General features: G+C 42.4%; 1 protein-coding gene across 1 annotated transcript in view; it reads right to left on the bottom strand.

Moving 5' to 3' along the window:
- Nucleotides 1-25,136, bottom strand: part of LOC144763944 (fucolectin-4-like) — a 306,460-nt gene that overhangs the window by 246,727 nt on the left and 34,597 nt on the right. Inside the window, exon 3 of the mRNA XM_078649989.1 lies at nt 19,291-19,434. Within this exon, the coding sequence (XP_078506115.1) occupies nt 19,291-19,434 (144 nt within the window). The remainder of the gene's footprint in view (nt 1-19,290; nt 19,435-25,136) is intronic.

The following is a 25,136-nucleotide window of genomic DNA, read 5'->3' as shown; positions in this document are numbered from 1 at the left end:
CACAAGTTTGGGATGCCTATCAACCCACCCCATTTGATGGCCTTACTGTTATTGGAATGTTTGACATTTCCTATTTGGGAACTACCCTGGGCTATCGGGTTGTTTGCAAGGGACCCCAGCAAGGTCAAACTAAGGGCATTGTTGTCACTGTCCACCCTTTCAAGGACCATCATAAAATGAACACCAGCTCTTCAGGCCAATTAAAAAATAGTTAATACGGCCAGTGTTACCAGGCCTAATAAAGGTATGCTTGCCATCAGTATCAGATAAAATCTGCCCGTTCGTGACTCTTAAATCGAAAGTAAAGGAGAGAGCAAGTATCTGAGCTGCACTTGGGGACCAATTAACAGGGGGGAGATCAAAGGAGGGGATTCTATTTCCCTGATCTGGCTCTGCCAGTAGATCTGAATCTGGTGAGATAAGTGGTTCAAAAAAAGCATTAAGATTAACTGCATCTAATTAGATCCCTAGTGCTCCTATTCTAAATCAGGAAATCCTCCAGAGCATTCCTACATTCCTCCATACAACCCGATTATAAACATTACACATCAACTGGGAACTGCTGCTACTAAAATCAACTCTTACGGCCAACACATTCCGTGATCTGGATAGTAATTGCCTATCTTAACATTGTAGACCTGTGCAAATCCATGTTGCCAGGCAATGTAAAATGAAGTATACCTATTGCTTTCCTGGTGACAGACACCATGCTCCATGTTTCCTGAAAGTGGCAGATGTCATAGCTTTATATGAGCTGCTCCATTTCATCATCCCCCAGCTTGGTGCCTATCCCAGCTACATTCCAGGACAAGATTTATATTTCCTTGGCCTTAGTTGTTATTTGGCTGTTCTTTGCACATGGGTTTCTCCATCCCCCCCTCGCCCCCGGGTCGAAACAGGCATGACAGATTTTGAGTGCCCCTTGATTGGCATGAACATTGCAATTTTTGCTTCTAGGGTTTTTACTAATTCTTTCAATGCCATGACCTCCTCCTCAAGCCCCTCAATCACTTCTAATAGATTGACTGGATCAGCAGGTGCCCTAGTTGGATCAGCGAGAGAAACCCCCAACTTTTTTTCACTCATGTTATCACTGTCCTGTGGACATGGAACAGCTAACAATTTTTCACAAATTACATCTGGGTACACTGTAAATACAGCATTGTCCTCTGCGTGTCCTCTGGGTGGATGAAATCATTAGGGACTGGGGTAGATGGATGGAAAGTGCAGCAGGTGGTAAAAGAGGCCATTTTCCTGGTGAACATCTCTGGGATTCTCTTCTTGGCCCTTCTTTTCTTTCGAGGGCAAACCTGGGATTCAAGCAAGGCAATAGTTTTTGAGTAAGCTGTGGTGTTTAATATCTCATCCACTCCTTCCAGGATATTATCTGTCTTCTATATCCTGCACATTACACAGTTCTCACTCACAGAGCTAAGACCTATTTTTGCGATGAGGGGGGCATTTTGGTGCCTCCATAGGCTTCAGTTTTCCCATGACCCGTATGGACGATGCACAAAGTCAGTATGATCTTGATGGAGCAAGGTGATGAACAAGATTTTGTTCAAACTTGCAAAGTTAATCTCCATAATAAAAGTAACTGAATTAATAAGCATGTGGTGAAAATTACTAATCAACTTAGTTTAAGAATTTATTCATCAGAACACATGGTATTAACTAATGTGCTTCATGTTGCAAACGCAAAGAGAAATAATAAACTAACCATGTCTATTGTCTTTGTCAGTATTAAATGCGGCTGTTTAACTAATGGCATGTGCTTATTTTGTGTGCTTATGTTATGTCTCTTCTGTGACAAAATGCTCGCGGAGATTCATCCAGTTCAAAAGAAGAAAAGTACATATAATGCTGCTTGAGTGTGCTTTGCTAGGTAACTAATTAACGGGTTTAATTAGTGTTGGGGGTGGGTAACAGAATGGGTTTCAATTCTTTAATTAATTGATGTCTTGTGTTTGTTTAATAATAGTTTCCAAAAGTGAGGCCTAAAAGATCATTCGGAAAATGGCTGACAGAGTTGCGGATACGAAAAGCTTGTATAGAGTGGAGCCTTGTACATGCGCAGTTGTAAAGATTTTTACCATGCTGCCATCAATGTTTGAAAAGCAGTTCTTTAGTTTTGCTGCACGTGCTCTCGAAGGAAAGGCCCAAGGACAGGAATCCGAAGTGTATGCCAAGGCTAGGAAGTCATGGTTTGAAACTCGTGGAGAAAGTATCAATCTTGAGGAAGCCGAATGTCAATGGAAATGAGAGACAATAGGGCTTAAGAAAAGCCTGGACTTGGTCAAGAAACGGTAGTGACCTAATGTTTTTTATCATGGTCTGACACGGCATAGCCAATGAGAGGCTTGGATTTCTATGAAAGAATGTAAAATGTATAAAGTTTAGTTAGAAAGAAAGGTATAAAAACTGGCACAATGGGCAGGGGGGGGGCTCGCTCTTTCCCTGATGCCAGGCTGACGTGACGTGCTGTTGGACTCTTTGGCGCACGTAAGGACAGCAGACTTTAAATGAATTTTCCTTTCTAGTTGGAGAGAGAATTAGACAGGGAAATAGTTAAAGGGAATGGAAACTATTATTCTGCTATTAATTCATGCTTTCTGATTTTTGCTTTGAGAGTGTCAGTTTAATAAATCATTTCCTTATTAAAAATGCTGCTTTCTCATTTGCTAATAAAATAAAGATTCTTAATGAAAATGCTCTTTCTTTGAGATTAAAGTTAATAAAAATTAGATTTGAAATGACAAGCTGGTCTTGTTTATTCGTGGTCTAGTTTCCATCAGTTGATCCAATCGCCTTAGTGGCCTAATTATTAATGATATAAGTTTAAAACCATGGTGAGTATAGATAAACTGCAGTTGTATATAAACTTCTAAATAATTTGTGAATAGTTATGATTAATTAGGTCACATGATTCAGTTGCTCAAAAATTGTCTCGTTGGTTTATGGCCCTTTATATGTGATTTATGATTAATGGTAAGTACTGAGGTGATAGATAGAGTTTGTGAGACAGTTTTTAATTAGGAGCGCTGGATCAATAACTTGGTAGCAGAGGATGGTTACGATCCATCGACCTTTGGGTTATGGGCCAGGTCTTAATAGAGAAATACATGAGGAAAAAGACACATGGTTAAAAGCAGGATGCAGACAGAGAGAAGAAGATGAGATTTGGGTTTACAAAGATGACAGACCAGTAATGCCAGACAGCATGATTTCTGACATGGCTCGCATGTACCACGGTCCTCGACATATAGGTAGAGATTCAATGATTAGATTATTTAGACAAACATGGTACAATCCAAAATTCCGAATAATTGCAGAATCCCTTCGTCAGAGGTGTTTGACCTGCCAACAGTTCAATCCAAACAGAAAAACAGTTGTGAGCATGGGATTCATAGGACGGGAGGGTGGTCCATTTACCAGATTACAGCTTGACTTCATTGACATGCCAACTCATAACAAGCTCAGATATGTCTTGGTGATAATCTGTCTGTTTTCGAGATGGGTGGAAGCGTTCCCAACACGTCACAATGATTCAGTTACTGTGGCAAAATTGCTTTTGAGAGCAATCATACCAAGGTATGGATTTCCGGTGACGGTCGAGACTGATCGTGGAACACATTTTGAAAACAGATTGCTAAAATTGATTTGTGAAGCACTAGATATAAAGCAAAAGTTGCATTGTGCTTACAGACCAGAAGCATCAGGTGTTGTCGAGCAAGTGAATGGTACAATAAAAAACAGAATAGCAAAAATGTGCTTAGCAACAGGAATGAAGTAGACCGATGCACTTCCACTTGTTCTAATGACTTTGAGAAGCATTCCAGATAGAAAAACAGGTTTGAGTCCACATGAAATCCTTATGGGCAGAGTCATGAGGCAAGCATTTGTTCCAGTTGACAAACTGTTGAGCATTAATGATAGTGTCATTATGGATTACTGCAAAAATCTATCTGATGTGGTAACTTATGTGTTCCATCAGGTGGGAACCGAAGTGATTACAAAAGATAAAGAACAAGCTCAGCATCTGTTACCAGGAGACTGGGTGAGAACAAAAGTACACCGAAGAAGAAACTGCCTAGTACCAAGGTGGCAGAAGGCAAGACAGGTGATATTGGTCACAACAAATGCAGTAAAGGGTAGAGGACTGAAAAGATGGGTTCATGTTAGTCATACCATACGAGTGCCAACACCTGAAAATCCTGACGAAGGTAATACAACAGCTGATTCGGATTCTGAAGAAGAGCCTGAGAGAAATCCAGATCTTGAAGATCAACAAGAAGGTCGAATCTGGAAAATTCTAATGCGAATGAGGCATTGAATGAAGAAAATGAAGAGATTGTGATAAAAGATTCTGAAAACGAAGAAGATCTGCTAGATCAAGTAGCAGAAAAGGAGTCTGAACAAGTGGTGATTCAAGATCAAGATCATGAGAGTATTGAAAAGCAGATGGGAAGCTCTGGAAGAAGGAACGAAAATTCTGAAACTGGAAAATTGGAAGTAATTGAAGAAGAAGACGAAATTCCAAGTACCAGCTATAAGGATGCTGTTCCTAACAGAGTGAAACTGCCGAGTAAAGAAGTGCCTAGATCTGAAGAAGAATCTGGTACAGAAAAACTGATTATCGATGAATCAGCTGATAACACAGAAAGTGAAACAGATAAAAGTGGAGATGAATCAAAAGTGAAAAGTTCAAGGAAAAGAGCTTGGAGAGTGGAATATAATCTAGCTGAACCAAAAAAGAAATTATCAAGAAAAGGAGATATTTGGCCAAATGGTAATGAAGGTCTAAAATTTAAATTAGTGGATAAAACAAGAGAGCAGGTTAATGAAATTTCAAGTCGAAAGGAAGAAAATTCAAACATGATAAAACAAGCAGAAAAAAGAATTGAAGTGATAAACAGAAGAGCAAAAAGAGTAATAAAGCCAAATCAAAAGTATAAGTCACCTGAGTGGACTTATAATTTTTCCTCCAGTTGTAGAAGTAGAAATAAATATTAGTCAGGAAGATTTTGATTATGCAAGTGATAATGATTGATTTTGTTCTGACACAAGGTTGAAGAAATTGTGTTAGGTGACACAAGGTCGAAGAAAGTGCGTTAGCTGGAAAACACATTGATGTATGACATAAGGTTGAAGAAAAACTGTTAGACAAAAAAAATAAAAAATAATAAAAAGGGGGTGTATAGTAATTTTTAATTTTAATTTTTAATTTTAATTTTTATTTTATAAGTGAAAATGTCTTCTACTAATAATAATTTGAGATGCTCAATTCTCAGAAGATGTTGCAAATTGTCTTTAATATGTGTAATCCTGATAATCTTAGTTTGGTTATGTTTAGCTGTAATTTTTCCTTTTGGAATAGATAAAGAGATGTACAAAGCTAAAATGACTATTACAGTTGTGGTTAATCATGATAAGTATGATAAAACTGATAAAATTATTGTTCATAAACCAGAGATTCACCAAGATAGATCTGTAGGAGATTTTTCTAGTAATACCTTCTCAAGACTTTTATCTGAATATGTAAAGTTGATGGATGCAAAAGATTGCTACATTTGTGTGAAGTTGCCTACCTCTGTTTCAGAAGGTGTAACATATAACATGCTTCCTCTTACTTATGGCATAACCTGTAGTGTAATAGCTAGTTTGATTTATAAAACAGGAGATCTGGAGTACTATTACTCAGATTTTGATGAGATTTTCGCAAATTTAAAAGTTGAAAATAGCTTGAATAAAGTGAAACCTGCTAAACAGATGAGGGAATTTTTCCTAGTAACCAGTGAACTAACTTATGAGTATGCTTTTAGAAATAATTTAACATGTAAATTAAGAACAGAAGAGAAAACATTCTTAAATATGGTGGAAGAGAGAGGGCAATTTACATGCGAAATGAGATACTGAAACAAACTAAATCTAAATTTTGGCAGAAGGAAGATGAAAAGCTTAATGATAGAAATGAAAATGTTGCAATTCATATAGATGAACCTGTTAGTGGAAAACTTTGTATAAGAAGAGATAATACTCAGTTTGATAATTACTTTGTAGGTGCAAGTCATTACGAAGATACTTATCGTATTATAGGGGGATGGGGATTTAAAGGAAGCAAATATCCAATTTTCCTTGGAATTTATTTTGTTTGTGGGAATAAGGCTTATTACAATCTTCCTAACCACTGGTATGGGACCTGTTATGTGGGATTAGTTTTTCCAAAGATTTTTCATGTAAATGGAAATGTAAAGGGGTCATTTGAAATTGGCAAACATCTGAATAGGTTCAGGAGGGAAAGTTTTTCAGAAATTTTGGGAGATATATTTGGTGCAATAATACCTATGGTAGGAATAACTTTGAATGCAAATAAAATCAGAAAAATGTCTACAATTGTTGATAGATTATCTTCGGATACTGCTAGTGGATTTCAGTTAGTGAACACAGAGTTATTGCTATGAGAACGATGGTAATGCAGAACCGTCTTGCTTTAGACATACTGCTGGCAAAAGAAGGAGGAGTTTGCGGAATTGTATATGTCCAGCATTGCTGTACATACATTCCAGACAAGAGTCAGAATATAGAAATGTACATTAAGAATATAACTGAATTACATGCTGAGGTTGAACCTTTAGAAGATGATAATTTTTCAGAACGTTTTGGTAAAAGAATTACAGCGATTAAACACTGGTTTCAAGAGATTGGTAGTTCAATTATAGGTAAGATAGTTTTTCCTTTAATAGTTATAGCCATAGTAATACTTTTGTTAAATATTACTTGCATGATACACAAGAGAAGAAAACATGTCTTAGAAAAGAAAAGAATTTACAATCTAAGAAAAGAAAAAGAAAAAGAAATAGAATTAGAAGAATTTCGGAGAACTCAATATGAGAGTTGCAGAAAAATAGATGAATCTAAATTTTAGAAATACTAATAGTAAGAAAGTCCAAAACATGTTCAAGGGTTGACAATTTATAAATGTTTGGGTATTGTTTGGTGATTTTGAAATCACCAGATGAGGGAGTTGATGGAGCAAGATGATGAACAAGATTTTGTTCAAACTTGCAAAGTTAATCTCCATAATAAAAGTAACTGAATTAATAAGCATGTGGTGAAAATTACTAATCAACTTAGTTTAAGAATTTATTCATCAGAACACATGGGATTAACTAATGTGCTTTATGTTGCAAACGCAAAGAGAAATAATAAACTAACCATGTCTATTGTCTTTGTCAGTATTACATGTGGCTGTTTAACTAATGGCATGTGCTTATTTTGTGTGCTTATGTTATGTCTCTTCTGTGACAAAATACTCGCGGAGATTCATCCAGTTCAAAAGAAGAAAAGTAAATATAATGCTGCTTGAGTGTACTTTGCTAGGTAACTAATTAATGGGTTTAATTAGTGTTGGGGGTGGGTAACAGAATGGGTTTCAATTCTTTAATTAATTGATGTCTTGTGTTTGTTCAATAGTTTCCAAAAGTGAGGCCTAAAAGATCATTCGGAAAATGGCCGACAGAGTTGCGGATACGAAAAGCTTGTCCAGAGTGGAGCCTTGTACATGCGCAGCTGTGAAGATTTTTACCATGCTGCCATCAATGTTTGAAAATCAGTTCTTTAGTTTTGCTGAACGTGCTCTCGAAGGATAGGCCCAAGGACAGGAATCGGAAGTGTCTGCCAAGGCTAGGAAGTCATAGTTTGAAACTCGTGGAGAAAGTATCGATCTTGAGGAAGCCGAATGTCAATGGAAATGAGAGACAATAGGGCTTAGGAAAAGCCTGGACTTGGTCAAGAAACTATAGTGACCTAATGTTATTTATCATGGTCTGACACGGCATAGCCAATGAGAGGCTTGGATTTCTATGAAAGAATGTATTTATGTATGTATGTATGTATGTATGTATGTATGTATGTATGTATTTTAATGCTTGTTAAGCGCAACTGTCACCCCGAGGGTATCCTGGCGCTGAGATCAGTTCAGCCATCTGGTGTACGCTTATTCTGCTCTTGGGAAAATATATGTTTTAAGATCCCTTTTAAACGAGGTCAGATCTTGTCTGCTCCTCAGTGTTAGAGGTAGAGTGTTCCACATTGTGGCGGCTGTGAAACTAAAAGCCCGGCCGCCCATTCTCACTCTATTTATCCTCGGGATTCTCACTAGGAACGCCGAGGCGGATCTCAAAGGTCTGGCAGCCTGGTACCACGAGAAAAGATTTTGCAGTGGTATTGGTCCTTGACCATGCAGAGCTCCAAAAGTCAGGCATAAGGCCTTATAGGAGATCCTCTGCTGGACCGGTAGCCAATGTAGGTCTGCCAAAGCTCCGGAGGAGGAAGCCGAGCGTGGAAGGGACAGAGCTAATTTAGCCGCCATATTTTGGATCCTTTGTAACTTAAGGATCAGGGTCTTTGGGGCTCCCAGAAGTAGTGCGTTACAGTAGTCTAGCCTACTGAGAATGGTACTACGCACTACTTCTGCTCTAGCTTCCCGAGGGAGAAGCGTCAATATCTTCAGAAGAGCACGGAGCAGACCCATACATGTCCCTACAGTCCTGTTCACAGAGACGTCCAGTTGTAAATTTGATTCGAATATAACTCCCAGGTTGCGGGCCGGTTCTGCCGCCTCCACCGAGCCTGGTATAGAAATAGGCCAAAAGTCTTCCGGCAATGGGTGAGGGAGTCGGTCTAAGGAGCAGTGCAGTATCTCCGTCTTTGCACCATTAAATTGGAGTGAATTGGCTTGCAACCACTCAGCTGTGGCCGACATACACTGATGGAAAGTGTCCCTCGACACTGCCTCTGAACCCTCAAAAGAAAAAATCATTTGAGTATCATCGGCATAGTTGATGACTTGTATGCCGAAAGACTTTATTAGTTGTATCAAGGGCTGGAGGTACAGATTAAAAAGAATCGGACTTATCGCAGACCCCTGGGGGACACCCTGATTCACCGGACGTATGTCAGAACGAAAAGGTGGTAATGTTACTGCCTGTTGTCTATTGGCCAGGTAGGATGTTAACCAGGATAACGCCGAGCCAGTTATTCCCGCATTGCAAAGGCGGCCCAGTAGGACCTCATGGTTCACCGTGTCGAACGCGGCCGACATGTCAAGCAGCACTAAAAATGCTGACTTGCCCCTGTCGACACGCGTTCGCAGATCGTTCAACACGGTGACCAGAGCAGTCTCAGTACCGTGGCCTGGTCTGAAGCCAAATTGGGCTGCGTCCAGACAGGAGTTGGTTTCCAGGAAGTTGGCCAAGGCTCTCGTAACCCACTTCTCTAAGATTTTTATCGCGAATGGCAAAAGCGAAATAGGCCTATAATTGGCTGAACAGAGGGGGTCCAAGGAGGCCTTTTTTAACAGAGGTGTTACAATTGCCAGCTTCCAACAGTCTGGAACAAATGCGGTAGCCAACGATTGGCAACAGATTAAGTGTAGCGGGGGAAACAGCTCGCCATGGAAGGCCTTCCAAATCTTATGCGGCATGGGATCTAAAGGTGAGCCTGATGATATGCCGTTAGCCAGAGCACAGAACTCCTCCAATGAAGGAATAGGGAAGCTTGGCAACTGACAGGCCATCTCCTTGTTCTTACTCTCCTCAAATGCCGGATGGCCAGGGGACCCAGAGGGGTAGGATCCAGATGGCATATGCTGTGTAGACACTTCAAAACCCTTCAGAATATTCCTAATTTTGTCATCAAAAGCAAGGGCTAAAGAGTCACAAAGCTCCTGCGACACGGGGGTAGAAGGTACAGCGCATGCGGGGTTGGATAAGCTTTTTACCAGTTTGAACAAGGTCTGCGATTTGTTAGGTGCTTTTGCCAACGTCTCTTCCAGAAATCTGGCTTTGGCATTCCTTAACTGGAGCTTGTATTCCGATAAAATACCTTTATAGGCAGCCCTGTCCTGCTCTGTATAGCCTCTCCTCCATGTGCGTTCCGCTTGTTTACAGCGTAACTTCAACTGGCCGAGTTCCTCGGTGAACCAGCCATTAGTCCCTCTGGGTCTGTCCCAATGTAAAATGTAGAATGTTTAGTTAGAAAGAAAGGTATAAAAACTGGCACAATGAGCAGGAGGGGGCTCGCTCTTTCCCTGATGCCAGACTGACGTGACGTGCTGTTGGACTCTTTGGCGCACGTAAGGACAGCAGACTTTAAATGAATTTTCCTTTCTAGGTGGAGAGAGAATGAGACAGGGAAATAGTTATAGGGAATGGAAACTATTATTCTGCTATTAATTCATGCTTTCTGATTTTTGCTTTGAGAGTGTCAGTTTAATAAATCATTTCCTTATTAAAAATGCTGCTTTCTTATTTTCTAATAAAATAAAGATTCTTAATGAAAATGCTCTTTCTTTGAGATTAAAGTTAATAAAAATTAGATTTGAAATGACAAGCTGGTCTTGTTTATTCGTGGTCTAGTTTCCATCAGTTGATCCAATCACCTTAGTGGCCTAATTATTAATGATATAAGTTTAAAACCATAGTAAGTACAGATAAACTGCAGTTGTATATAAACTTGTAAATAATTTGTGAATAGTTATGATTAATAAGGTCACATGATTCAGTTGCTCAAAAATTGTCTTGTTGGTTTATGGGCCTTTATACGTGATTTATGATTAATGGTAAGTACCGAGGTGATAGATAGAGTTTGTGAGACAGTTTTTCATTAGGAGCGCTGGATCAATCTCAACGGTACGGAAACCACAAACTCACGGAGAGGAAAGAAAGTTTAGTGCAAAATGCATGCAGTCACTTACACTGGATAAATGAGAGACAGCCCAATCAGCCTCTTCCAGGCTCTGAAGGAGATGTGAGAGTTTTGTTTAAAATGCTTTCATGGTCATATTGATCGAAATAAAGTTTTACAAAGAATGAAAGAATAATGCAAATCTGTTTACTCACTGATATGATAGATATCAATGTGTATGTTTTGATAGCAGTACCCCAATAAATGTATACTTGTTAATCCTGTGTTGACTTTTTGACGATATCTGATGCATGCTACAGTTCTATCTGGACTTGGACATAAATGTGACAATAGTAAAGAATTCACATGTACGGTGTGAGGTTCCAGGTGCTCAGGTTTCAATGTTCCACATTCCGATAAGCGCCTCAGGCTCCAAGGTGGTTTCAACCATGGTTTCCACAGCAGTGGGTGTGGGTGCAGTTGGAGGGTCCACCTCCTGTTGCCCAAGATTCCGACAGTCGCGTTGTTACCTTTTCTTTAGTACGTGATCTGAGGTCATACCACCTCTTACAGATCTCTTCTATAGATCTGTGGGTTACTTCAACGGCAATTTTGTTTGTTGTATTTCCTGCCAGATCTTTTTTTTGTGAGCCCGGGACTGTCATGGATGCCCTTCCAAACAGCACCTCTTGGTTCTCACAATACTCTTCAGTCAGGATCTCCAACTTCTTCTTAGTGAATTTAAATTTTCTTTTCCAGCCTCCTGCACCCTTTTCTCAATGTTGGCTGGCCATTACTGCAGAAGGACCTTCTTTGGCTTCTTTGGCCCGGCTGGGAAGGCTGGGGGTGGCGTGGCGATGATTATTCGCTCCACCCTTAAATTTCAGCTCCTTGACCACCCACCAATACCCAATGTGGATTACCTGGTGGCCCGTTCCCTCAATCTCCCTGATCCCCTCACTGTCGTCCTTATGTACCGTCCCCCCCAATCCATGCCCCTATTTGTTTCCACCTTGCAGGACCTTTTGGCCACTCTGGCGGTCAACCATTCATCGGTCATCTTACTTGGCGATTTCAACTACTGGCCAGGTGACCCTAGAGAAGATTCTTTCTCCAAAGACTTTTCTGCCACCCTCCAGTGTCTGAATTTTTTACCTCACATTTTTGCTCCCACCCACGCCAAGGGTCATACCCATGACCAGATCTGGTCATTGCGCCACGATATCTCACCCCCTTTTTTAATTCCCTGCATTTGGTCCGATCATTTTATCATTTCTTTTTCCATTTTTTCTGCACTTGCGGTCAAATTACCCTTACCTAAAAATTTACTAGCTCGTAGCTGGAACCAAACGGATCTTAACATACTTTCATCTTCTCTGGCCTCTTCAATGCCAGATCTTACTGGTCTCTCCTTAGACTCGCAGACAGAAGCCATTAGCACCTGGCTTTCCTCTTCCTGCGATCAGGTTGCCCCTCTCAAAAAGGTTAAATCTGTCCGACCCTACGACGCACACAAATGGTTCACCAAGGAGCTTAAAGATCTTAAGCTCGGTCTTAGGCGTTCGGAACGTCACTGGAGACGTAACTACTGCCCCACCCTTCGTGCCAAGTATAAACTCCTTCTTACTGATTATAAAAAAGCGATCTTGATGGCTAAAACTAACTATTTCACTGAGAGAGTCGCTCTCTTTGCCAATAAACCTCGAGAAATTTTCTCCATGGTTCATTATCTCGCTACCTCTGATCGCACCAGCACCAGCCTTGTCCCTACCCAGACCCTCTGCCTCTCACTCAATGATTATTTTATTGACAAGATCGCCAATATAAAGGCTAACATTCCCTTGGCACAGCATACCGGTGTTCCCTGTTCCCTTCCTTTGCCCTCCTCGTCAATGGATCATTTTTCTCCCATTCCTACAGATTGCTTTCTCAACCTGCTTTCCAAAGTCAAATCCGGCTCGCCAGCGGACTGTGCCCCGGCACGGATCCTTAAAGCTCTTTTTACCAGTTGCCCCGCTCCTCCTCTTGCTCTCCTTAATGCCTCTTTGACTTTGGGTTCTGTTCCTTCTTCTTTTAAAACTGCAAGGGTTCTTCCCATTCTAAAGAAACCCGGATTAGATTCTTCTCTCCCCTCTAATTTCCGGCCTATTTCCCTTCTCCCCTACTTGGGAAAGATCCTCGAAAGCCATGTCACTTCTTGCCTGTCCTCTTACGTCGAGGAGAACCACCTCCTGGCCTCCCATCAGACAGGCTTTCGACCAGGACACTCTACGGAGACAGTTATCATCGCTGTCCTGGACGAACTCAAGGGGAAAGCGGACACCAATCTTCCCCAAGCCCTGGTTCTCCTCGACCTGTCCTCTGCGTTTGACACGGTCGATCATGCCACTCTTCTCGACCGTGTCAGCGCAGCGGGCATTTGTGGCGTAGCCTTTTCTTGGCTGGCGTCCTTCCTTTCGGGCAGGTCTCAAGCGGTTCACCTTTCGGGCTTTTCTGCTCCCCCCCGCTCAGTCACCTGTGGGGTCCCTCAAGGCTCTTCCCTTTCCCCTCTTCTTTTTAACCTTTATATTCATCCTCTCATTATTTCCCTTCGCGAGCTGGGGGTCTCTGTGTATAATTACGCGGATGACCTCCAGCTCGTCTTTGATCTTTCTTCTCCCTCGATCTCTCTTCCTAAATTCTGCTCCACTCTAGTCTTTATTTCTGATTGGATGAGCACCAATCATTTAAAGCTCAATCCCGATAAAACGGAGCTTGTCCTCACGGGTGGTCCCTTAAACCCTTGGTCCCCGATCCACTGGCCCCCCTCCTTCGGCTCCCCCCCTTCTCCGGTCCCCTCTGTTCGGACCTTGGGTATCAAGGTCAGCCATGACCTTACCATGCACGCCCAAGTCAGTTCCGTTGTATCCTCTTGTTTTTTGTCCCTTCGTCTCATCCGGAAGATTTCCCAGTATTTTTTAGCGGACGCCCCTAAATCCATAGTCCTGGCCCTTATCACCTCTCGCCTTGACTATGGGAATGGTCTGTATGTAGGCATTCCTGCTTATGAAACCCGACGCCTACAGGCCATTCAAAACCAGGCTGCCCATCTCATCCTCCGCCTCCCCAAATCATCTCATATCACGCCTGCACTTAAGTCCCTCCATTGGCTCCCCGTGCACCTCAGATAATTTTTTTAATTGGCCTGTCTGACTTTTCGGGCCTACACTGACTCAGCCCCCTTCTTCATTAGTTCTTTGATTACTCCTTACACCCCCACCCGCACTCTTCGTTCCTCTTCTCTCTCCCTCCTACATGTCCCCCGCTTTCGTAAATCCAGAACGGGGGGCACACGCTTTTCGGTTCTGGCCCCTCGGTTCTGGAATACCCTCCCTCTCTCTATCCGTTCTATTCCCACCTATGATCACTTTCGCAAAGCTTTGAAAACATTTCTTTTCTCCCAGGCATTCCCCTGTTAGCTCCTTTGGTTTCCTCAGTTGAGTCTAGTTTGGTCTCAGCGCCAGGAAGCCGCTTGGCCGCAGTGCGCTTTATTAAATTTCTTTTTCATTTCATTTCATTTCATTATAGACCTGATGAAACTTGCAGCTGCACGCCACCTCCACTCTATTTCCACTTAGGTTTGTATCCATGCAGGTACTGTGAGGCATGTCCTGCTTCAGAGGTGATTAGCCATGACCAGACATGATTTTTTCTCCATTTGCAGGTGTGTTTGTAATTTGCGACTCCTTTTACAATTTGCAACTCCATTCGCAATTGTGGCTTCAAACTGTATGTACATGAAGAATTGCAAATTCCTAATTGCCCTTTGCAGTGATTTGCAATTATGAAATTGCAGTTCTTTAAATTTGTACATCTAGCCCCTGATTCCTTAACCTGTCTTTAAACTAAATGCATAAAATGATTTACATTTTGTAGCTGAAAAGCATATGTTGAACTTGGTAGGCACTATGGGCCAAATTTATAGAAGAGTTATGTGAGAAGTTGGCCTGGCATATGTTGTCCACTAGTTCTATTGGGCACCGTGCACCAGTCCAAGTGACCCATTATTGATGATAGATAAAGACAACCTTTATTGAAAGCTATCCTAATGGTCGTTATGGAGAGCAGCCATCAGGTTAAGTCTTGAAGGAGAGTAAAGCAGCTTCTTTTACAAGTCTATAATCTCTTGAATGACCAAATGAAAGGAGAACCACACCAGGTGTATATATAAAATATATGTATTTATTCTAACACACTCCCAACTAGTCTCTTCATGAGGCTAGAGGTCAAAGCACACAAGTTACGAGCATTATAGCACAATAAACAATAGGCTCCAGGGGGAGACTGAACCATATAGTAAGTAAGTGGAATAAAAACCATGACTTGACCAGGCACAGTGCCTAGAGCACGAAGAATTGCTGGGACCCCACGGAACCACCCAAGGTTGTGACACAGAAGACCCACAGGGTACGCGTGCAGTGTTTAAACACAGGCGCGAGCCGCCTAAAAAGCTATACGAATGTCGCGGTTGGGAAATTAAAGTTAAAGGACACTTAGGAGAGGACTTTGAGCAAACCCCTTTAGACTTAGGAGGTTCTAGGGCCAACACCAACGGAAGCACTGAAGTACTCAAGTTACATCACCCAGGGAAGCCGGGTGCCGAGGTATCCAATGGTGTTGGGACGCGTCGTCGTTTTCAATGGCGACTGGCTGCAAAGTGCTGCTGCGAGAAGAGAAGAAGTGTCCGAAGTGATCCAAGCCTGGATCAAAGATGGGAAGAACCTGAAAGCAGAGGGGACAGAGTCTGGGTCACTAGCCAGTGACCAGGGGAATGATAGGGGAATGCCCACGGATGTCGGGTGCTTCATGTGCTAAAGAGGTGAAGCTTGACTCTTCAGCCACGAGGACCAGGAGGCATCAATGACAACCAGGAGCTGTATTCAGCTGTCCCACGAAGGATGTTGAGTGCTGCAGCATCGGTGCCTGGATTAGACACACCAACCTTGGCAAAAGCAAGCCAGGCAGGAAGAGAACAATTGCTTTGGTGCGGACCAGCAAGGTCCAGGGTACTCCCCAAGCGATGGAGAGTTAGGGCACTTCTGGAGCAACCAGGGAAGCCCAATTAGAGTTAGAGTTGCCTTCACAGGGTCTTCCCCGTTGACAGACCAGGGATCGCGAACGAACCTCGAGCGAAAACACAAAGTGCCAGCTCACGGAACACTTGTAGTGTGTAGGCTGGTAATCTTCGGTGCAAAGGTTGCTTGGGGTCAGGGCTACAAGTAACACAAAGCTCAGCCTCAGGGGATGCCGGAGATTTCATGCTGCTGCAATGTGACGCGGTGGCCAGGGGTTCGGGTTGCACAGACGCCATGAGGGATGCGGACCTCTGACTTGCTGTGGGCACTGATTGACCTCCAAGACCACGGGAACCCACCTCCACAAAATACCACACTGGTCACAAAAATAATCATTGCAGTTGCGACCAGCATTTTGCGACCAGTTCTTTGTACACCTGGCACAGGAATCCTTAGAAAGAGTCAAACAAAGCACCTCATTGAAAGCTTTTGTTGAAGGAAGATTACTTACCTCAGTTTGTGGTTTCTCTAATGCTGGGATTTACCTCTTAGTCCTCTGTCATATTTTTTCTCCTCCTCTCTTGGTTTCCGTTCCCCAATCCTATCACTTTCCTTCCTGCCTTTGTGCACTCCACTTGCCTCCTCCCCATTTCATCTGTACCATCCTCATCCACTATTGCCACCCTGTAATTCTACAAACCAATACTTGAATTCTTACAATTCAAATAATAGTAGTAATTGTAAGAATGTGGTTCTTTATACAGTCCTTGGTTTCGACCCTGGAACCATTACACCTTTTCCACTGAACCAGGCTATTTTCACAGAAAAAGTATTTAATCATTTTGGCATTTCTCCAGCATGATGTTTCCTCAGTCTCATGTTGTCAGTCTGATTGTCTTCATTTTGGATATTCGTTAATATGATAGAATTCTTTATGACTGAGTTCTACTCCAGATTGCAGATTGTAGGACATCATTTCAAAATGTAATGCTTTACTTGGCACCTAATTCGTATTTTTCTATTTTTTTCAGGCTCAATAATGCATGGTGGGTAAATAATAAAAAATCATTGTAGGCCTTGGCTCAGTTGCTGACTTTGCCTGTCTAAGCTTTTTGGCCAAAGGATGAAAGCTCTACATCAGAGGTTCTCAACCTGTGGTCAGGGGACACCATGGGGACTGCAGAACCTACTCAAAGGGTCCACGACTGCTTGGAAATTTAAATATTATGAACAGATTAATAAACTCTGTATAGAGGAGCAAAATGTGCCGTTGAAAATGTTTAAACATTTTGTAACTGTGTTGGAATTTGAAATTGAAGAATAAATATTAAGGACCAGATTTAGATGTTGGCGGGCAGGTTACTCTGTCACAATGATGGCGGATATCCCTTTTGCCGAAATCTAATACCCACTATTTCATTTGAAATTTAGATTTCGGCGGATGGATTATCCGTCACCGTTGTGAGGGAGAAACCCATCCACCAAATCGAAATCAGGCCCTAAATTAGTAGCCCCAGATTGATTTGTGGGAGCTGTGCATGTGCTTCAAACAGGGTACAGTAGGGACATTGAGTGGCCTACACTTAATTTCGAAAATCTCTAATCTTCCAATTAAAATTAAAATGTTAATTTCGCTTTTATATTTGTTTATGAACTAAATACAATATTTAATCAATTGTTTATTTGCTTGATGAATGCTTGTTTTTGTATTTTTTGTATATTGTTTTGCGGTTCAAACCATTGAACATTCTTATGCTGGGATCCCTGGCTTCAATTATTGCAGCACAACTCACTGAATTACGTTACTCTGCCCCAGGGAGCCACTCCATGAGTGGGGTGTGGGTGTTCCCACGCAAACACCCATGTATTTTGATACATTCCCAGATTTACCATTATTGGTAGACCTGGGAATTCATCAAAATGCTATGCCTTCCCAGATGAGGCATAACAAGGAGAAAAATATTTAGATCTCCCATTTTGTTTCCCTTTCTACGTGACACACGGAAAAAGGAAAATGCCTCGGGGGTACCTTGCTGCACAAAAACAATCTGCTTACAACACAAGCAACCTTGCACCATGGTGCAAGGTTGCCTCTATTGGCGCTAGGCAGCATATTGTGCACTAGTTCAAGGAAAAAAACAGGAATCCACTGCATACTGTTAAATACGGCACATTCCTACCCTTTCCCCATCACACACCACAGCAACACTGTGGTGTATGCTGCACTGCATAATATCTTGAGAAACATGCCCCTTCATGTTTCAAAAAAAATAAAAATTGTATGGGTCAGGAGTGGTAAGCAGTGTTTACGTTCCAATCTGAGCTCCGCCATGGGTTTGCCATAGTCTCACAGTGAGGCAAAACTGGTAGTCAGGAGGTGAGGATATCAATAATGCAGGTCTGGCAGGACACTGCAGGTGAGGTAGCGAAGCATTCTTCTCCAAACCTGCATACCACACCAGGGAAGACATGCAGTTTGGAAATTGATCTGACTGTGATGTGCAACCAAGACCCAAAAATGTTTCCTTTACTGGCCTGTGATCCTTACTGCTCCTTCACAGACTTTTACCTGATCACGTGGCTAAAAATCCATCTATTTTTTGCAGGTTTTGAAAAAGCTCCAATCCCATACATCAACTTGGGGTAAAACAGGTGTTAGATGTGCAACTTTATAAATTCCAATTAAGTACTTGAACTTGAATAAGATAGAAGAAATAAAAGAGAGTATGATAAATCTGGATCACAAAAGTGAAATTACAGTGTGTCACTCAATGTCCATCTCGATAATTGCTTCTTTATAAATAACCTGTTAAACCTTTGGCTACTTTACAATAATATTTTGTTGTTTGCTTTGAAATTGTTGCATACATATCCAGTTGGTTAGTGGGCACAACCAATGCTGTCACCAAATGCATTTATACACCAACCAGAGTTATCAAAAAAATGTACATCAGCTATACAATGGGCATCTGATCTTGGGGGACCTACTGTGAACTTCTAACTTTTCTTGTGATCTGTTTGCTCCTATTGGTTTTATTAAGGGTTGTTGGATTTTCTGAAACAAAAAATAATTTTACCTTATATTGTGTACCTTATATTGTGTATATTCTTAATTTTGAGCCAGACCCTAGTACAAACGGCTTGAGAGATGCACTGGACACCTGAACTCATGAAGGGCAAAATATGATGCCCTCTGAGAATCTTCTCACAGATAAGGGGCACTTATTGCTTCGAATTAACGGGTCTAGAGGGGCTGTATCTGCAAAAACATTTCAGGGCCTTAACCTGGTTAAAAAACCTGAAATAGAACAGGTGCTTACGCCTAAGCCTCTGGAGCCTTAGTTAACGGAGAGGAGTGCAGAATAATGAAGCCTGGACCCTCCTTGCTCCCTGTATCCTATCTTGAATACGCAGTAGAGTTTCCTCAATCCAATAAATCTTTTGCACACTCCAAGACACATTTCTAGATGCAGGGGGAATTTTGATTGAGGTGGAGAGTCTGAGATCCATGAAGAAAATTCAATAGAATGTGAAAATGCTTTACCCTTACCTTTGCCATAGCATTCGATCCAGCGACGATCACTGTCGTAGTTGCTAGTGGTGGCGCACCACATGGTAGAATGATCTTTTGTGGTGCAGCCTTGGTAGGATACTCCTTTGTAGATGAATGGAAACACACAATCTGGATTGATAGCTGCATTTAAAATATAGAGACCAAAAAAGTAGATTAATCAGAGTGTAAAGGAAGATAACTTAGCAAGCTGATTCCTGGCAATCTCCCTGGTTTCCTATCTTAGAAATGACCGCAGCTTCTTTATGATAACCCACAAGACACATTGTCAGTCAGTATACTGAAGAAGTGCCGTAGATATCAGAGAGTGGTGTGTTACTTCGTAATGACATACTGTAACTTTGAAGTATGGGCCCTAACCATGCCCACATAGTACTTGTGCACTCAGCATTGCCACATGGTAGGGAATGGTGCAGGATGTATTCATCAGAGTCATCTGTTGAGAGGTTTGTAACGTCACTTTCAAAATAGATTTCGGCTAATATTTAGGCCATGATTATAAGCTGGGAGTTGAAGATTGATCCCTGAGAGAATGGTGTGCACCCAGAATATCGTAAACAGAATATCAATGGAACAGAATATCAAGGACAAATGATCAAAACTGAAATAAGTAAGCAAGCACAGATTTTGTATACCTAACTCGTCATATGAGTACCTTGGTGATGCATATCTACAAGGTACTTAAAGTTGGCGTTAGGAATAGTAAATTTAATTTTCCCCATATGCACTTAACTTTTGATATTGTGTTGCTGGAAATTCAAGCAATGATAACCAGGCTTTGCACAGAGATCAAAATACCTCTTCTGACTTACTTCGAAGTCATGGCTTTAGAGTGCTACTGACCTTTGGTATACCCTATGAAGATATTAAGGACAGTTTTTCATTTGAGTAAAACTGAAGTTAAGATAAAGTGGTCACTTTGTAAGGTTGTTCAGTGTGAGCTTATGGGGGTTTAGTGTCTGTCTTATACTAAACACCATAATAGTTTTATTATGAAAATACCAGAGATCACTCATAACTCTTCTAAAATACCACCTTGTGCTGAGGTCTCTGTATCACATAATACCAAGAGTCACGAACAAATCTATGATTGCTAATAACCAAACTCACCCAGAGCTCTATAAAACTTTGACTGACTCACGTAAAGCTCTTTGTAAAAATGATACACATAAAGGGGTCGATTCCGATTCGGGAAAAACTGCTCCGAATAGCCGTACGGAGCGTTTTTCCCATACAAATCATACCCTGCAAAGTCCCCCGTATGTACGACGAAGTACGATTCGTACCAGGAGCTGGACTCCGTATGAATCGTACAGAGACCGTACGAATCAAACCCCCGTACGAATCTCCCTCAGAACCCGCTGTACGCGACATCCGTACGGTTCGCGTCTGGTTTCTCCGACCCAGTAAGTACGATTCGTCTCGGGTACGCACTGTATGACGCTTTTTTTACGGGAGCCGAAAACATCCGTAGAAGCAGAGTTCGCCTTGAAACAGGTACGGAACGCCCCCCCCCCCCGGGTATACAAATTGGCCTTACCTGACGGGACCGTACGAATCGCGTCCTCAAACCCCGGTCCGGATCATACTCATCGGGTCGTACGGCATATTTACGATTCGTACGGAGAGGGCTCTGTTGTATTTCTATCTAGGACCCTAATTCGATATTCCCAATGTATGCCCTTGTACGGCTATAATACATAATATCCTTATAAAGGCATAAGAATCATATCCATATTTAGTCGTAGCCCATGCAGTCCAAATTAGGCAAGACTACTTCCCTAGACTCCTAGAAAGTACAACGAGTTCTGTTAACAAACCAAACCTCCAGCAACCTGGGAATTCCCCATGCTTCTGTTTTGATTTGTCCTAGAACTCCTGCGAGCACTGAAAGAACGGCCAGTTCTTAGTGACATATTTTATTGACGTCTTATGTCCAACCTTACGTCAAACCCGGCACTTTTCAGGTATAAATATACCAACGTTGCCTTAAACAAACACACCGTGGTTTGGAGCAGAGCGGCTATCTACTTGCCCGAGAGCCCAGCTGATGCGAGAGCCCACGGACGCCGCCCCTCCCTTTTGACGCACTGAGAGAGATGCTGTCTTTTCTCCTGCCGAGAAATCCAGCTCCGGTGTTTCCAGATACCCTTGCGGGTTGCTGGGATATCGAGTCCTGAGAGAGAGATACCAGACCCCCTGCATTCTATTACCCCGGTACGGAGCTGACTAAACCCTTAAGAGAATTCTTGATTCAGATTCTTGGCAAAACCAACTTAACTTAAACTGCTACTTACTTACTCCTTCCCACGTATTAGGCTTAGGTCAGGTACACAGGGGTAGGCGTATTTAGAAGCACCAGTTGAGTACGTTAGTCAATGTTGTTATGTATGTATATGTTTTATCTATTTTAAAGTATCATATGGCTAAGAAACCATATCAATGCGTTTACAGTATTATTTTATAATACTCATTTTACTGTACGCACTTTACTTTACCTTAAGTATTGAAATTGTGGCAATTCATTTCTCTTGCATGAGAAAGAAGACTGCTCAATAAATAACACCTTTTATTGAAAACGCCCGTCTCTCTATTTCTCTGCACTCTGGTGAAACTAAGTACGCACGTTTGACTGAGTGAAATAGCTGTCTATTGTTTTCACACGACTCTAGAGATACACTCTTATTCTGAGGGAGCAAAGTTGTCATGTTTTATGGTTGTCAGAAGCTAATCCCTTCTTGTCTATCCAGGGAAGTTAAACTCCTCCTTGTTTACTCGAGAAAGTTTCTAGTGACCTCTGATCTAGCTGGCGAAACTAATTAAGTCTAATATAGTCAGTAGAGACCCAGATGACCTCAGTCCTACATCTACACTGCTGTTTATATTATTCCAATGCGCAGAGCCTATTGGGAATATAGGAACTACACTACAGCTCTGTATACGAATCGTACGGACGTTTTGTTTCCAGGATCGGAATCGACCCCTTAGTGTAGTGACCCACATAATTCACTGGTTTACTTAGAATTATGCATGTGATAATAACCATAAGCAATACAAACTAAGAGCTCTGCCCCACATTATTCACCAGTTCAGTCAGAGTCCTAGTCCATCATTATTTTGCACACTATGCCATCTAACTTTGGACCCAGCAATATGCAAATCCGACTTGACCCTGCTCCACTGGTCCAACCACTTATCAGTTGCTTGTATTCTGGTTCAGGAAGGACTTGACTTGCCAGTTTTGGCTGGACTGTTTCCACTAGAGTATGGTCAAGAATGATTTGTTTATAGCTTGGTCTAAACTGAGGTGACATTGTGTGCAAAGTAAGCATGGATTGGGAGGCAGCTCTGAGTAATTACTAGACGCTGAGATTAATTCAAGCATTCCACACATCACTTTTTGTATACTTTTATATGTTGCCTTAAGTGGGATGATTATGCCCAAAATGGGTCCCATGCACACTGGGTCACAGGAACCAATCATACCAAGCTGTTGAGCCAATATGAAAGGTGAAACTAGTCTTGGGTTGCTTGTGTTCCGGTTTAGTGAGGACCCGGTTTGGGCTGGACTGTTCCCATTGGAGCAGGTTTAAGATTGATTTGCATAAAGCTGGGTCTAAACTGAGGTGTCATGGTGTGTGAAATAAGGATGGATTGGGATGTGGCCCTGTGTAATTATCAGTGACTGAGATTCATTCAAGCATTCCATCCATCACTTTTGTATACTTTTATATTTTGCCCTAGGTGGGACAGGTATGCTCATATGTGGATTCTGAGCACACTGTATCACTGAAACCAAGCTACTCCCCAAATGATGAGCCAATAACAAGGACGAAAATGATCCTGGATTGCTTGTGTTCCTGTTCCCATTGGGCATGGCTTGGCAGTTTGGATAGACTGTTTATTTATTTATTAAGGATTTATACAGCGCTAGAATCGACTCCCGAAGGAGTATCTCTGCACTCAGTGATGGAGAGAAGATGGTCCTAAAGAATTTACTGAGTTTGAAACAAAAATGTTTTTAACAATTTTCTAAAAGTAATGTGTTCTGCACATGATCTGAGAGTAACAGGAAGCTCAGTCCAGAGGCAAGGGCCAAGGAACGAAAGGGCATTTCCTCCCAATCTTACCCTCCTAATCGAGGGAACTTGGAGAAGAGATTTATTGCTGGAACGAAGGGCACGTGCTGGAACATAAGAAATAAACTTCTCTGCGAGATAAGGGGGGACCATATTTTGGAGAGCTTTATGAATGACACAGCATGTTTTACATTTAATCCGTTGGCGGATGGCCAGCCAGTGGAGTTTTTCCAAAAGAGGGCACGATGGTGATCTGGGAGGTACATTCAGGACTAGCCTTGCTGCTGTATTTTGGACTACTTGAAGTCTGCTAAGTAAAGTGTAATTTGCCAAAATCAGTAGCCCATTGCAATAGTCCAGGCGACTAAGCACTAAAGCCTGGACCAATGTTTTCCGGGTTGAGTCCGGAAGTAGTGGGAATACTCTTTGGAGCAATCCGATCACATGAAAGCAAGAGCCAGCTGTCTGATTTACATGATATTTTAAAGACAGATCTTGATCCAAACGGATGCCTAAGTTCTTCACCACCTGCTTTGGAACAGGCTCGGGCCCAGATCTGATGGACACCATTCTGGTGTCCATAGCAATGGGGCCTCCCCGAAGAGCATCACCTCCGTTTTCCTACATTACACTGCAAGAAATTAGTAACCATCCACTGTGATACCGCCCGCATTCCGTCAGAGAAGACCTTTTGGACCGCCATGGTTAACATACTGAATGGGAAAAGGAGCTGCATGTCGTCAGCATATGACACGGGAATAAACCCGTATGACCTCATGAGACTGGCGAGGGGGGCAACATAAATGTTGAAAAGAGTAGGGCTCAGGCAGGAGCCCTGAGGAACCCCCTTAGTCAGTTCCAGAGGTGCAGAACGAAACGAGCCAATGTTAACACTCTGGTTGCGGCCAGATAGAAAACTTCTCATCCATGACAGCGCCAAGTCCCCAAGCCCCACCTCTTCCAAACGTCTGAGCATAATATAATGGGAGATCGTGTCGAAGGCCGCGGATAGGTCCAACAGCACCAGAATCATAGAATGCCCTTTATCCAGGGACATTCTGATGTTATCAGTCACAGAAAGAAGAGCAGATTCGGTGATATAGTTGGGCCTAAATCCGGACTGGGAATGATCTAGACCTCCTGTTTGTTCAATAAACTTCGACAGATGGGTGTTAACATGCTTCTCCATTAACTTGCTCAGGTAGGGAAGAAGAGAGATGGGCCGGAGATTTGACAATTCTGTGCAGGGAGTATTGGAATTCTTGCGGATAGGTCTTACCTGGGCTGCTTTCCACTCCTGCGGCACCAGACCCTCAATGAGGGAAAGATTGACAAGATATTTGATTGAGGGACCAAGCGGCTCGACCCCTGTTCCACCCATGTGTTAAAATTCCTTACAGCCTCACCCACCTCCGCGGCCAATAGAGGTCGGTCCCGGGAGAAGGTGTCCACAAGAGTGGCTAGATTAATCTTCTGGGGATGAGCATTTGAAGAGGTATCCCCGGCCCCTGCAGTTTTTTCCATGGGCCAGGTGAACCTGATTAACTCGTGATCCGACCAAGTCACGCTCTCTGGACGAGACATCGCAATATTAAAATTGGAGCATACTAAATCCAATACGCCGCTCCTGCCTGCTGCTGCCAGCACGCTGCCCTGCTGACGGCTGCGCACTTCCTGCTACCTCCGTTTTCGCCGCTGTCTGCCATCCACTGCATGCCTGGTTACCCCTCAGTCGCCTGTTGTTAC

The sequence above is a fragment of the Lissotriton helveticus genome, chromosome 6, assembly GCF_964261635.1.
Source record: "Lissotriton helveticus chromosome 6, aLisHel1.1, whole genome shotgun sequence".
Lineage (NCBI taxonomy): Eukaryota > Metazoa > Chordata > Amphibia > Caudata > Salamandridae > Lissotriton > Lissotriton helveticus.
The sequence above is the reverse complement of the archived record's forward strand: the minus strand, read 5'-3'. Positions and strand labels throughout refer to the sequence as shown.